At 47.1% G+C, this 13,416-nt stretch overlaps 1 protein-coding gene across 22 annotated transcripts in view; it reads left to right on the forward strand.

Moving 5' to 3' along the window:
* The window catches only part of GIT2 (GIT ArfGAP 2), a 55,889-nt gene extending 51,875 nt beyond the window's left edge, over positions 1 to 4,014 (forward strand). For 18 of the 22 annotated variants that reach the window (XR_002338851.2, XR_014826930.1, XM_005670718.4 and 15 more), the window contains 2 exons: positions 186 to 249; positions 773 to 4,014. Coding sequence is in view for 16 of the 22 variants with exons in the window: in XM_005670718.4 (XP_005670775.1) it covers positions 186 to 249; positions 773 to 985 (277 nt within the window). In the remaining 6 variants the exon portion in view is untranslated. The remainder of the gene's footprint in view (positions 1 to 185; positions 250 to 772) is intronic. The other 4 variants (XR_014826928.1, XR_014826932.1, XR_014826931.1 and 1 more) reach the window with 1 other exon arrangement.
* The last annotated feature ends 9,402 nt before the right edge of the window (positions 4,015 to 13,416 follow it).

The raw sequence follows: 13,416 nt of genomic DNA on the forward strand, positions 1-13,416 counted from the left end.
AAAGGTTGGGGGCCCTGCATCATCACCAAGTGCCTCCCATTGGTGTGGGATCCATAGCAGGCTGGCCACAACCTCAGCCCCTTTATTATGGGAATGTAAATGGACCTCTTCTATTCTTGCCTGAGTATTCTTTGTCTCTGAATTATTTTCACTGCCTTTGAATAACCTCTTCAATATTCTTGCAGTTATATTCCCTGCTCAGAGAGGATACACGTAGCTGTTACAGAAATGGCAGCATTATTCCCCAAAGTAAGTCACTCCCTACTAACTTGGTTCAAATCCATTTTAATGAATTGCAAATTTCTTTATGACCTTTATATTATATTCATCTCTTTGTAGCACAGAGGGTTTTAAATATACATACAGCCATAGAGGGCTTTGAATTATTTTTGTTCTACATGAGTATTGGTTTGGGTTTAATAAGACAAGAAAGTACAAACCATTAATAGAATAAAATTTTATCAGGAATATTTCGCCCAAGTGGCCGAATATTTTTCAAAAACTACAATAGCACTCCTGAATGTGCACTGCTAACTTCACTGCTTGCGCTTTGACCTTTGAGTCAGAGAACGTCAGCATCCGCCATGCTGTGGGTTGCCAAGCTCTCTGTTGCCAAGCTCTCAGTATGCCCAGCACCCCCAGTGACAAAGTGCACAACAAAACTGCCAGTCACTGTGGAACAGCTCGAGTTGTTTTCCGAAGAGTGCCTGTCCCTGCTCTCGGATGTGCCTGCCCCACAGTTCATGAGGAACGGCTGTGTTTTTCTGTTTAGAAACCCAAGTCTGACATGGTGAGGACTTCCCTCCGCTTACTGACATCCAGTGCCTACCGACTCCAGTCGGAGTGCAAGAAGACCCTCCCGGGGGACCCAGGCCCGCCCACGGACATTCAGCTGGTCACGCAGCAGGTCATCCAGTGTGCGTACGACATCGCCAAGGCCGCCAAACAGCTGGTCACCATCACCACCAAAGAGAACAACAACTGAACTGCGGGGCTGGCCCTTCTGTTTTCTAGGCTTTTCCAAGTCCGGTTTCCAGTTTAGACATGGAACTCTTCTGATTTTTACAGAAACAAACATTTAATGACGTTTAAAACTTTTTAAAAGAAAACTCAGTATTATTTTTGCATGTTTTCTAACAAATTTTCAACTATTAATTTAACCCACTTGCCTTATTTTGTGCCTGTTTGCCCGTTGACTTTCTGACATATTCTGTTGTGCTGTCCATGACCATCGTGTTGCTGATCCTAGATGTTCAAAAGTATAGCTTCATTGTTAAAAGTTGGTTAGAACTTTTCCTTGCCTTCAGGCTCCTTGCCTCTGGCTAAAACTATAAGTGGGAATTTTAGGGAAACATTCTCTGGAGAGAGTTGGGTTAAAAAAAGGAAAAAAAAAAAATCCATATCGTCTGTTCCCTATCAAGCATTGTGCAATAAGCAGATTTTCCAGCCTCTCCTGCAGAGACACTGTAACAGTCTCTTTTGGAAGGAAACAGGGCTTTGCTCCATTTCTTTTAACTGTTCATCACATTAGGTGTTCTCTCATCTGATTTTTCTATCCTGCTCTCCTGTCTCTCATTTTTACTGTCATCCAGAAGTCTCCACGGCATCCAGCAAGCACTCACCCTCTGTGTCGGGTCCCTTGGCCATGTTGTCACGCATGAGCCAGCACTCGGCCTCACCCCAGGAAGCCAGACCTTTCATTCCAGACACGCGCCAAAGGGGAGCCTCAGTCCCACAGCATAACTCATTTTGTTCCACCCTGTACAGATAGCACTGCCATTACTGTGTGACACAAGACACGATCTGCTCCATGACATTGTGGTGTACTTCTCATCCCAGACTCAGTTGCTCCTATAGCCGCGGAAAGCCTTCTCCCACGGCCTGCTTCCAATATCTTGCCCCCTTTAAGGACTTCTCACAAGGTGAGATGCCTACAATATGAACTCGTTTCTCCTCTGTTACCTCACTGGTACTTCACAATCAGACCTCGCCTCTCAAGAGTTCTTTAGAGACTGCTCTAGCCGACTACCAGCTATCCCAAAGCCACAAAAAAGTGCGGGTCTAAGTTCTGGAACATGCTGGGGTTGTCTTTTTAAGTGACTGAGAAGAGCTATCTTGTTCTGAAAGCTAAAGCATATTTCTTCCTTGCTCGTTGTAGTAGTTTCGTGTGGGTGTGGACCAGAGGGGCCAGGCGGTAGTGACAGATGAGTGCATCGAGCCAGGTCAGGGGGCGGGGGACGGGAGGGGAGCCTGCGGCACATCCGTGGGGACAGCAGCTGCCCGACTCCACTCAGGCTGCCGTGTGAAGGGCCTGGGGTCGCCAGTGCTTTGATTTGTCAGGAGACATCAGCTATTTTTTGCGCCGTCCCCCCACTTATAAATGAGACTAATCTAAACCTTTCCACAGCACACGTTGTGGGTGTGCTGTGGCCTCTAGTGCCCCAGCTCGGTTCTGCCCCAGGACCCCATAAACTATATTATGTGAGGGTCTGGCTTCCCTGGGATAGCTGGGTTGGCCTCTGAGCCTTACCTGTAATGTGGCCGCCCTCCCCGGGTTAAGTTTCTGTTAGGCCTTGTTTCACTGGTATATTCTGTTCCAGAGTGTTCATTCACACAGGTGAAAAAGTCAAAATAATGAAAGTTGCCTAAAAACATGCCGATTAGCCTGTATTTTCCCAGAACTGTTTGATTCACACACACTTTGTAGCATAACCAAAGGCTGTCGGGAGAAGAGCACCACCATGGTATCTGGTTTACTGGTCACTGTGTGTGGCTGCTTCCGCCAGGTTCTGCTGCACTGAGTGGTGTGGGGAAAGGGTCCACATCTCCAGGACTCGTCTGCACAAACCTAAGTGCCCCGCTCTTATTGGATGCCAAGGGGACACCTCCTCAATGGACATCTTCTCCCTTAAGTTCGAGCACCGCGCCAAGACTTTTCTGCATGCTGCATGTGTGAGCTGTCCCTCATTCCTGCAGACACCTGCTCCCCTGCCTCACCTGCTCCAGCTCCTCAAGAAGGGCCAGGGCAGCCTCCCGGGCAGGATGGGCCCCTGGATAATGAGTCACCTGCACTGGGAGAAGCGGTGTCTTCCCTTGAAAGCTGGGACCTGCAGTGGAGGACATTGTTTTGTGCCCCTAGGGAAGGTCAGGGAACGTGGGGACCAACAAAGCATCTCCAGCTGTGAGAAACCACAGAAGTCCGCTCTGTTAACCCACAGTGCCAAAGCTCGGGAAAGACGTTCCCAGGTGGAGGGACATGCGGCGACAGGCGGGCTGAAGGTCGTCCTTCTCATCAAGTGCCCCATGAGTTCCCTTGGCCCCAGAGGCCAGGGTCAGAGGTCCCCAGTTCCCATCAGCAAATCGCACCTTGTCTGAACAGTTGTTCACCACCTTTTTGCACATGGGTTCCACAGCCTTGCACTAGTGTCCGAGTTCTGTAATGTCTTTTTTTGACCCTGTGTTCTCAAATGCCCCGCGAAGCCAAGAGGGCGGGGGTGCACTTTAGGAAACCGGCACTTGCCAGGAGGAAGACAGTCCCACCCCTGAGCTCCTTGAACCCCAGTCATCTCCTGCCTCGGAATGCAAATAGTTCTTATTTGCCAAAGAACAATGAATTGGGCCCAAAGAGCAAGTATAGCATTTCACCCTTTGGAACTGTAAACGCACAACTCAGGAGCTGTCCTCCGATTCCTCGAGCAACTTAAGCTGCAGAGCCGAGAGTGAGACTGGTGTGGGTCTGTCCTCCGCAGCCCTGAGCTCCCCAAGCAGAGTTTTTGTTCTTTCCTTGTCCCGGTTGAAGGTCACCTTGGTTTTACAGAAGAAAATGCTGCATAGGAAAAATGAAATGCCTTTTATTCAGATGTGTTTTATCCATGTCACCCACTATCCTGTACTTATTTTTCATGTATGTTGTACATTCTATTCCTGTAATTATTGTACAACCCTTTAAGCGTTGTAAAATCATTTTGGAAATTGTGCCTGCTAGTTATGCAATAAACAGGCTCTATAAGTGTCCCTTGTGGTAATTCTGTGCTTCCCATCAATTAGTTGATGTTTCCAGATACTCAGTCAAAGTCCCGAGAAAGTTATCCACACAGAAGCCCATCTTTGATAAGAGGCATTATTGACTGTGCTTCCACCGTGGGGGGCTCCGTCAGTTTACAGGGACAATGATCTTTTCCTCCTGTGTTCAACTTTCTTAAAGAAGTCCACCTTCAGGGTATCAGGTGCATGTTTCTCATCATGATGTATTTATTCCTCACATTTGTTTATTTATTTTTAGGGCCACACATGCAACATATGGAAGTTCCCAGCCTAGGGGTCAGATTGGAGCTGCAGCTGCCGCCTACACCACAGCTCGTGGTAATGCTGGATCCTTTAACCCACTGAGTGGGGCCAGGGAGTGAACTGGCATCCTCATGGATACTAGTCAGGTTCATTACCACTGAGCCACAACAGGAACTCCACATTTAATTTTTTAAATTCAGCAAAAGCTGGCCAAGCACAGGTTCTCCTCCTAGTCTCAGCAGGTGATCAGGTGGTAGACTTAGTTCCTTCTCTTGAGGCACCAGGCTTTTACTTTCAGAGCCAGGCTTGTTGAGCAGGTTCCCATGGGGGAAGCTGTGGAGTAGACTTACATGGGGTCCATCAGGGCCACCCACTGTCCCCGACACATGTCCTCCCAACAGGTGACTTGGGACACTTCTCCCAAAGGAATGGGCAGCACGGGTGCCTTTCCAGGTGAGAAGTCAGGAAGATGGAGCAGCCTGTCTCTGTGGTCCAGGTGGTCTGAGGACACACGGGTCAGACCCAGAGGCAGTCCGCAGGGCAGGGGTTCTTCAGCAAGCCACCGTCAGAACCCCTGGAGCGGAGTTCCCGTCGTGGCGCAGTGGTTAACGAATCCGACTAGGAAACATGAGGTTGCGGGTTCGGTCCCTGCCCTTGCTCAGTGGGTTAACGATCCGGCGTTGTCGTGAGCTGTGGTGTAGGTTGCAGACGTGGCTCGGATCCCGCGTTGCTGTGGCTCTGGCGTAGGCCGGTGGCTCAGCTCCGATTCGACCCCTAGCCTGGGAACCTCCATATGCCGCGGGAGCGGCCCCGGCCCAAGAAATAGCAACAACAAAAGACGAAAAGACAAAAAAAAAAAAAAAAAAGAACCCCTGGAGGGCCTGTGGAAGAGTCTCCTGTTCATCTTGAATTCAGCAGCTTTTGGGCAGGGCCTGGGAGCCTGCATTTCTCACAGGTTTCTTGGAAGCCACCATCTGAGAAGCTGTGTTATGGACCATTTTCGGGCCCCACCACTGCCACCAAGCAACTCCTTGCCTTCTGCCTTTAGCCGTGTTTTCAGGATAATTACAGTTAAAGCTCACATTTATCAGCTATTTACTCTGTGCCAGGCCCTGTGCTGGTTCCTTATGTGTATTAACACAACCCTGTGAAGCAGGAGTTGTTCCCATTTTACAGATGAGGAAGTTCACACTTGAGATTATGTCCTACATCCAAGGAAGGTGGGGAGTATATGAGTTATTGTTAGTCTGGTGAGTCTTCCTCTTAATCAGCCAAGGTAGGTTTTCATGACCCCAGTGGGGTCTGTGACTGAGGAGCTCAGAGAACGTGGCCTTCATGTGGAGGTGCAGCCCAGGGCCGCTGCATCCCTGAGGCTCTACATGAGAGGTGATATGAGACTATGTGAATAAATGGCCATATTGAATAATCAGGCACAGTCATCTTGTGCCCATAAAATGTGTCTCACCCTTGAGCCCCAGGCACTGGGCCTCCTCCATCGTTTGTCAAATGACTGACTGACTGGTCAGACCGTCCACTGGCTCCCAAGCATGAGCAGCACTTTTCCACCCATGGGGCTGTACACAGGTGGCGTCACCACAGGAACAGCTCAGGGTCCATGATAGGTTGTGAGGCTCCAGGAGCCAGTCCCTGTGGCCCAGAGACATCAGGCAGAGGTGGCCATGGAGCTAGAAGCCAGACTCACACGAGGTGAGGTGGGATGGACTTCCTCACAGCTTTATGGGGCGTGCGGCAGCTCACTGCAAAGCGGGTCCCTGGGGAGGGGCCACTGGGGACAAGGAGAGGTGTGGTGAAGTCCTGCTGTCCTGCCCCACTGCCACCTTCCCTCCCTCACACCCAGGCCCTTGCTTGAAAGCACAGCTTTCCTAACTTCTCAGCCCACTTCCCACCTCAATCCAGCTTCTCATCCTCCCAGCACCTTCCCTTCTTGGGACTCTTTCCCCCTTCAGGTCCCTCCTCCCCATCAGCTCTGTGTTCTACCCCTGGCCTTGGCCACCTCTCCACCCCTTTCCCTTTCATAACCCCAAGTAATTACCCCTCCCCTGGCCTTGGCCTCTTCTCAGTCATGTCAGCCCCCCGTCTCCCCTAGGTCTTGCTCTCCTCTGGAGCCCAGAATACATTACAGACAGGTTTTGAAATCTAACTTGGGCTTGCTGTTTGCATACCCCCTCCCCCACTGAGGACCTTCAATTGCCTCCTAGTGCCCCTTGCCCCACACCTTGATCTCTGCTCCCCTCTGGCTCTGGAGGCCCTCCCCTCCCAGGACTGCAGTCTGAGTGCTTCCCACCCCTCTATCCCAGCCCTTCCCCACCAGAGCGCCTGAGTTCATAGAGCACTCATTGTCTGCTTTCACTGGGCCAGGTGAATCTCTGCAAATACCAACTGAAACAATGCATTTTGCAGATGAGGAAACAGGCTCAGCCCTGGGAGCCCAGTTAGTGATGGTGGAGCGAGTCAGAGCATGGGCCTGTGCTCTTAACCTTGGGGCTCTTACGGGCACAGTGAACCATCCAGGATGAGGGCTGGAGGAATGTGGCTGATGACAGACGTTCTGGAAGTGGAAGTGGAAGAGGGCGCAGAATGGCCAAGACCAGGACAGAGGTAAGCTGGGAGGGAGACAAGGAGGCCAGGATGCTGGTCTCTCTCTGTGTGGTCCTCTGCCTGCTGGGGGCATGGGGTCTTAAAGGAATGCTGAACACCTGGGTGGCCAAGTTTGTGTTTTGTCTTCCGATTCCTTATTTTTGCCGCAAGTATTTTCATCCTTGCTATTTCAAATCGAGACATTTGGTAACTTCTGCTCAAATCAGACTCTGATCTGAAGGAGGATGTTGCCCAATTCAGCTGTTTTAACCATTCAGGGACCTCATACATCCTGCATGGCAGGCAGATAGGACCAGGTCAGTCTGTTGCTGGAAGCAGAATCAGGGGAGCCCCCACCTCCAAGGAGAGAGGGAGCCTGGCTGTGGAGGGGGAGTGCAGCCTGAATCTGGCGTCCTTCTTCATATGAAAACAAGGTGAAAAATCCTGCCAGTCCAGAGATAGGGTCACTTCCCCTACCGGATGGTTGTTTACTGGGCAGGGGAAGGGGGCACTATCCTCTTGGCAGGAAAATAGGTCCATTTGAGCTTCATGCTGTCTGTATCTCTGTCTCTCTGTATCTGTCCATCCTCATATCTCCATTCTCCACTTTTTCACAGTTGAAGAAATGGCCCAAAGTGGGGTCACTTGGCTTCTCAGTGATGGGGTGTCAGGACTAGACTAGAACCCGGACCAGCTTGGGCCACAGCCTCCACCATCACCCCAACCCCCATGAAACTCCAAGCACAGAAATATGTCTTGCATCCATGCAAAATTAGAAAGTGGCCCCTATGTACCCACTTGCAGGCTGCCTGGGTCCCTCCTTCCCTAGACTTGAGTGCTAATCAAAACACGTCTTTGCTTTTGGCTGAGCACCAGTGTGCACCCCTTCTTAAGTAAGAACTTCATTTTTGCCTGGTTTTGAACATGTGATGAGAGCCACTGATGTATGTGTTTCCTCTTTCAACACTGTGAGCTTCAACTAGGTCAATGTGCAGTCTTCACGGACTGTATCCACTGTAATTTATTTATCTGATACTTTATTGATGGCTGTTTGAGTTATTTTTAGTTTTTGGCTCTTATGGAAAAAAAAAACCTGTCTTTGAAAAGTATATCTTCTGGTTCATATATACCTTTCTGAAGGACGTGTAACTCCCGGGCCATCTCCAAACTGTAACAGTTCCAAAGGGTTGTAGGAGCAAAACACAAGATTTCCCCTCGTTCTACATCTTCATCAACAGTGGTATAGTAAGCCTTTTAATGTTGCCAATCCACTGGGCTTGTGGTAGTGTCTCAGAGTTTTAAGTTGCATGTTTCTGATCCACAATTTAGGAATTCGGTGGTGTGTTTTTCCATGTTTATTATAGCCATTAGATTTCCTCTTTGCTGGAGTACCTGTTTAAGTGTTTACCTATTCTTCATTAAGTGCTGGGTTTTTGTGTTTTGTTTGTTTTTAGGGCTGTGGCATATGGATGTTCCCAGCCTAGGGCTCGGTTTGGACCTGCATCTGCCAGCCTACTCTGCAGCCACAGCAACGCAGGATTTCAGCCGTGTCTGCAACCTACACCACAGCTCACGGCAACGCCAGGTCCTTAACTCACTGAGTGAGGCCAGGGATCGGACCCACAACCTCATGGATACTAGTCAGGTTCATTACCACTGAGCTACAACAGGAACCCCTCTTCATAGGGATTTTTTTAAATGTTCTGAACATTTTGTAATTTATCTGTGTTACACACATCTTTGCCCATTCTATGGGTACATCTGTCTTTCAGGTGTCTTGAAGATAAGCTTCTTAAACAGATTTACCAATATTTTCCTTATGGTTAGTATGGTTAGTATTCCTTGGGTCTTGAGAAACCTCCCCATATACTACTATTATGTCTTACTTTGAGATAATCATAGACTCACAAAATAGTTGCAAAAACAGGCCCCTGTGCCCTTCGCTCAGTTCCCCCCAGTGGTGACATCTTATGCAGCATAGTTTCAAAATCCGATGTTGTCACAGGCCTTAATTCAGATGTCACAGATTTTGTGTGTGTGTGTAGTTCTTGCCATTTTATCACAGTCAGTTCCTGTCAGCATGTGACGATACAAACCTGCTGCATCATTAGACACCTCCCTCCTGCTGCCCCTTGAGTCACACCTGTCCCCTGTTCACCATGGGAACAGACCCTGGCAACCCAAGTCTGTTCTCCATCACGTTATCCTTTCAGGAAAGTCATGTATATGGAACCATACAGCATGTGACCTTTTAAGATTGGCCTTTGCACACAGCATAATACCCATCCAAGTTGTTCAGAGACCAAGGTCCTGGAAAGGGGCCCCAGAAACCACCCCAGGACTGTGCCCTGACCAGAAACCTTCCACATCTGTATTTGGGAATGGGTCCTTAATTTTTCCTACCAGAGGGAGGGAAGAGTTTCAAGGAACAGAAGTTGGGTTGTTTAGTGGTTTATCTTAGAGGTTGTTAATTATCTAGTATTTGCCTTTTTCTTTGCTTTAAAAAAAAATAACATTTCTTCCTCATTTCAAAGGTTATATAAACATTCTCTGTGGAAAATACAGGAAAGCACTCAAAGGGAGAAATACTCATGACCCCAACTTTTCAAAATACTCACAAAGTAATATTTTATTTCCTTAAAAACGGAACTGTGTAGGAGTTCCTGCTGTGGTGCAATGGGTTAAGGATCCAGCATTGCTGCAGCTATGGTGTAGGTCGCAGCTCCAGCTTGGATTCAATCCCTGGCCCAGGAAATCTCATATGCCGCAGGGGTGGCTAAAAAAGAAAAGAAAAAAAAAAAAAAGAAAAGGAACTATGTAAGTGCTGCTTTTGAACAACTTTCTAACACAGTATGAACATTTCTCTAGAACTTTCAGAAAATTTTAAGCATTCCATTTCATTTTAATACACTGGAGAATATCCTAAACTCAAACTCCTAGTGTTGGGCATCTAGGGTTATCACTTTTTGCTACTCTAACTAATGCTATGAGGAACATCTTTGTACTAATCTGATTGTTATTTATACTCCTGGGTTAGGAGGCAGCATGGTGCATTGAGGAAGGGCTCCTGGAGGGCCAGCCACTATGGGGCCTGGTAGTCAGGGAAGGATTTGGATTTTGGTCCTAAATGCAGAGGGACGCCATTGAAGAAGGTGCAAGAATTTCATTTCAGGTGTGTATTTGTGAAAGATCCGAAGGATGGAGAAAAAGTGAGGTGGATGCATGATTTCAGACAAAAGTTACTGGTAGCCAGGAAAGATAGAGGGACTCAGAGATTTCAGGTCAAAGTAGCAGGACTCAGTGTCATGGGGTCTGGCCCGGCAGCAGGCAGGATGGATGGTGGTGCCGTTCACTTATCCGAGAACACTGGAGAAGGGCCAGATGTTTGTTGCTGTAGTTTTGTTTAATGATGGGCATTTAGGAGAGCACATTTGATTATTCTTATTGTGCTGGGTTCAAGGCATCTTTGGGACACGCAGTGGCCATGTTAGCATGCTAGTACCCAGGACCAGAGACCCAGAAGTAGGAGTCAGGACCAGAGACCCTGGTCCAGGAGTTAGTGATGTGCAGATGGCACTGGATGCCAGAGACCTAGCTCACCTCACCTAGGAAGGGCCTGTGTGGTGAGGAGAGGCCTGAGCCTGAAAGTCCCTCAGCACAAGTGCCCAGAGAACCCCAGTTGTATCATCAAGAGCATCTATGGGTTGTTGTAAGCCAGGATGTTCAGTTTGTCTCAGGAGTGGCAAGCCAGCAGCATGAATGACAGTACCACACGGCTTATGTAATCTCACACATGCGGATGGGGCGCACCCACACACCAGTGTTCTCTACCATAAATGTTTCTAATACAGAAATGGGAGAGTGGGTGTTTCAGAGAGAAAAAAAAAGGAACAAAAGGGAACTGCAGTCTTTTGTTGTTGTTACTGTTTGACCGTGTCGGCGTGTGGGACGTTCCCAGGCCAGGGATCAAACCCACAGCACAGCAGCAACCCAAGCTGCTGCAGTGACAACACTGGATCCTTAACCTGCTTCACCACAGGAGGACTTGGAACTGCAGTCTTTTAAATTAGTTAATAACCAAAGTAAAATGAGAGGAAAATGGCTAAAGCACTACAAAGACTGCATTACAACTTAAAATAAGACTTTCCCATCATTATCTCTGTAAGGTTGAACTAGTCCTTCTTCTAGCTATCTAAATAGAGAAAAGCTTGAATATATGCAATGCAAGTTATATGTCAATACATTTATAGAAACACTTTTTAAAAGAAAAAAAAAGGGAAGCCAAATGAGGATGGATAAATATTTACACAATAAACTATGTATAGCAGTGAGAATAAATAGATTATAGCTTTATGTTTAAAAAAAGTCAAAACCATAAAAATAACATTTAAAAGAATAGAAATCATTCCAGTATTTGCTTTCAGATCATATTGGAATTAAACTAGAAAAAGCAGGTTGTTCCCTGGTGGCTCAGTGGGTTAAGGATCTGGCATTGTCACTGTTGTACAGTTACAGCTGTGGTGCAGGTTTGATCCCTAGCCTGGGAACTTCTGCATGCCACAGGTGCGGCTAAACAAATAAAATAAACTAGAAAAATCAGTAACATACTTCTAAATTTAAAAAAAAGCTTGTCACATAAGTCAAAGAAATCTCAAGAGACATTTTTAAATATTTTGTATAGGAATTCCCTTTGTGGCTCAGTGGTAACGAATCTGACTAGTATTCATGAGGATGCAAGTTTGATCCCTGGCCTCGCTCAGTGGGTTAAGGATCCAGCGTTGCCATGAGTTGTGGTGTAGGTCGCAGATACTGCTCGGATCCCACATTGCTGTGGTGTAGGCCAGCAGATGCAGCTCTGATTAGACCTCTGGCCTGGGAAACTCCATATCCATGGGTGCGGCCCTAAAAAGTAAAATAAATAAATAAATAAAATAAATATTTCGAACTAAATGAAACTGAAAACATACCTGACCAAAATTTGCGGGAATTGAATGAATACATAAGAAAAGAAAACTGTCTGACTCTGGTGGGGATGTGGATGATGAGGGAGGTTATACCCGAACCGGGGGTGGGGGGTATATGAGAAATCTTGACCTTCTACTCAATTTTTCTATGAGCCCGAACTGCTCTAAAAAAGTCTTAAGAAGTTAATTTTTAAAATCACATGCTTATATCCTTTGAGGTAGATATTTTTCCTATCTTTTAGAACTTTTGAGTAATCATAAAATTAAGTTATAAATACTCCTCTAAAGTGAGGACAGGACAATGTTAGACTCTCTAAAATAAAACGCCATGTGGCTTCTTGGCTGAATTCCGCCAAGGTCAGCAGGTACTGCTAATGCTAATGCTTTTGAAGGCACTACCATGATGTTTTTATTTTTTATTTTTATTTTTTGTCTTTTTTAGAGCTGCACCCACAGCATATGCAAGTTCTTAGGCTGGGGTGGGGGGGCGGTCCAGTCAGAGCTGTAGCTGCTGGCCTACACCACAGTTCACAGCAACACCGTATCCTTAACCCAGTGAGTGAGGCCAGGGATCGAACCTGCATCCTCATGGGTACTAGTCGGGTTCGTTACTGCTGAGCCTCGAGGGGAATTCCATGATGCTCTAAATTTTATGAAAACTGAAAACTACCTAACTGTGCAGATTGTGAAAAATATTCTTTATATTCATAAGGAAATAGGGAGGTACTGAATATAGTTATTGCACAAATGGTTCTTTCATTCCCCCATGTTATAACTGGCTCTGTGCCTGCCATGGACAGCTGTTCATCTGTGCACTTGTTTGATGCCTGTCCTTGTTCCTGTTCAGCTCTGTAACTTCCCCAGGCCTAGCAGCACATCCTCCCAAGAGAGAATATGTGCTGAGTGAGCAAAGAGAGTGAAAGTAGTTTACATGCAGAACACATTAGTAGTGGCTTCAACACCATCTGTTCTAAAGGAATTGAACCTTGCAGAAGAATCAGCTGTAGAATGATCTATAAATCATAATTTTATAGTAAGTAGAAAAAAGTGCTTAGGGAGTTCCCACTGTGGGGCAGCGGAAATGAATCCGACTAGGATTCATAAGGATGTGGGTTCGATCCCTGACCTCGCTCAATTGGTTAAGGATCTGGCGTTCCTGTGAACTGTGGTGTAGGTCACAGACCCAGTTCAGACATGGTATGGCTGTGGTACAGGTCAGCAGCTGTAGCTCCAATTGGACTCCTAGCCTGGGAGCTTTCATATGCCATGGGTTCAGCCCTAAAAAGGAAAAAAGAAAAAAGTGCTTAAAATAAAAACGAGTAGGTTAAGGATCCGGCGTTGCCGTGAACTGTGGTATAGGTTGCAGACGCAGCTCAGATCTGGTGTTGCTGTGGCTGTGCCGTAGGCCAGCAGCTGTAACTCTGCTTCTACCCCTAGCCTGGGAACCTCTGTATGCTTCAGGTATGGCCCTGAAAAGCAAAAAGAAAAAAAAATGAAAATAAATACCAATAGGAGTTCCCAGGTGGCTCAGTGGGTTTGATCCTGGACCCCAGAAGTTCTGCATGCT

Source organism: Sus scrofa, chromosome 14 (genome assembly GCF_054392235.1).
Source record: "Sus scrofa isolate SSC_HxYL_T2T_F1_AM1 chromosome 14, Sscrofa_HxYL_maternal_Yorkshire_Landrace_v2.0, whole genome shotgun sequence".
Taxonomy (NCBI): domain Eukaryota; kingdom Metazoa; phylum Chordata; class Mammalia; order Artiodactyla; family Suidae; genus Sus; species Sus scrofa.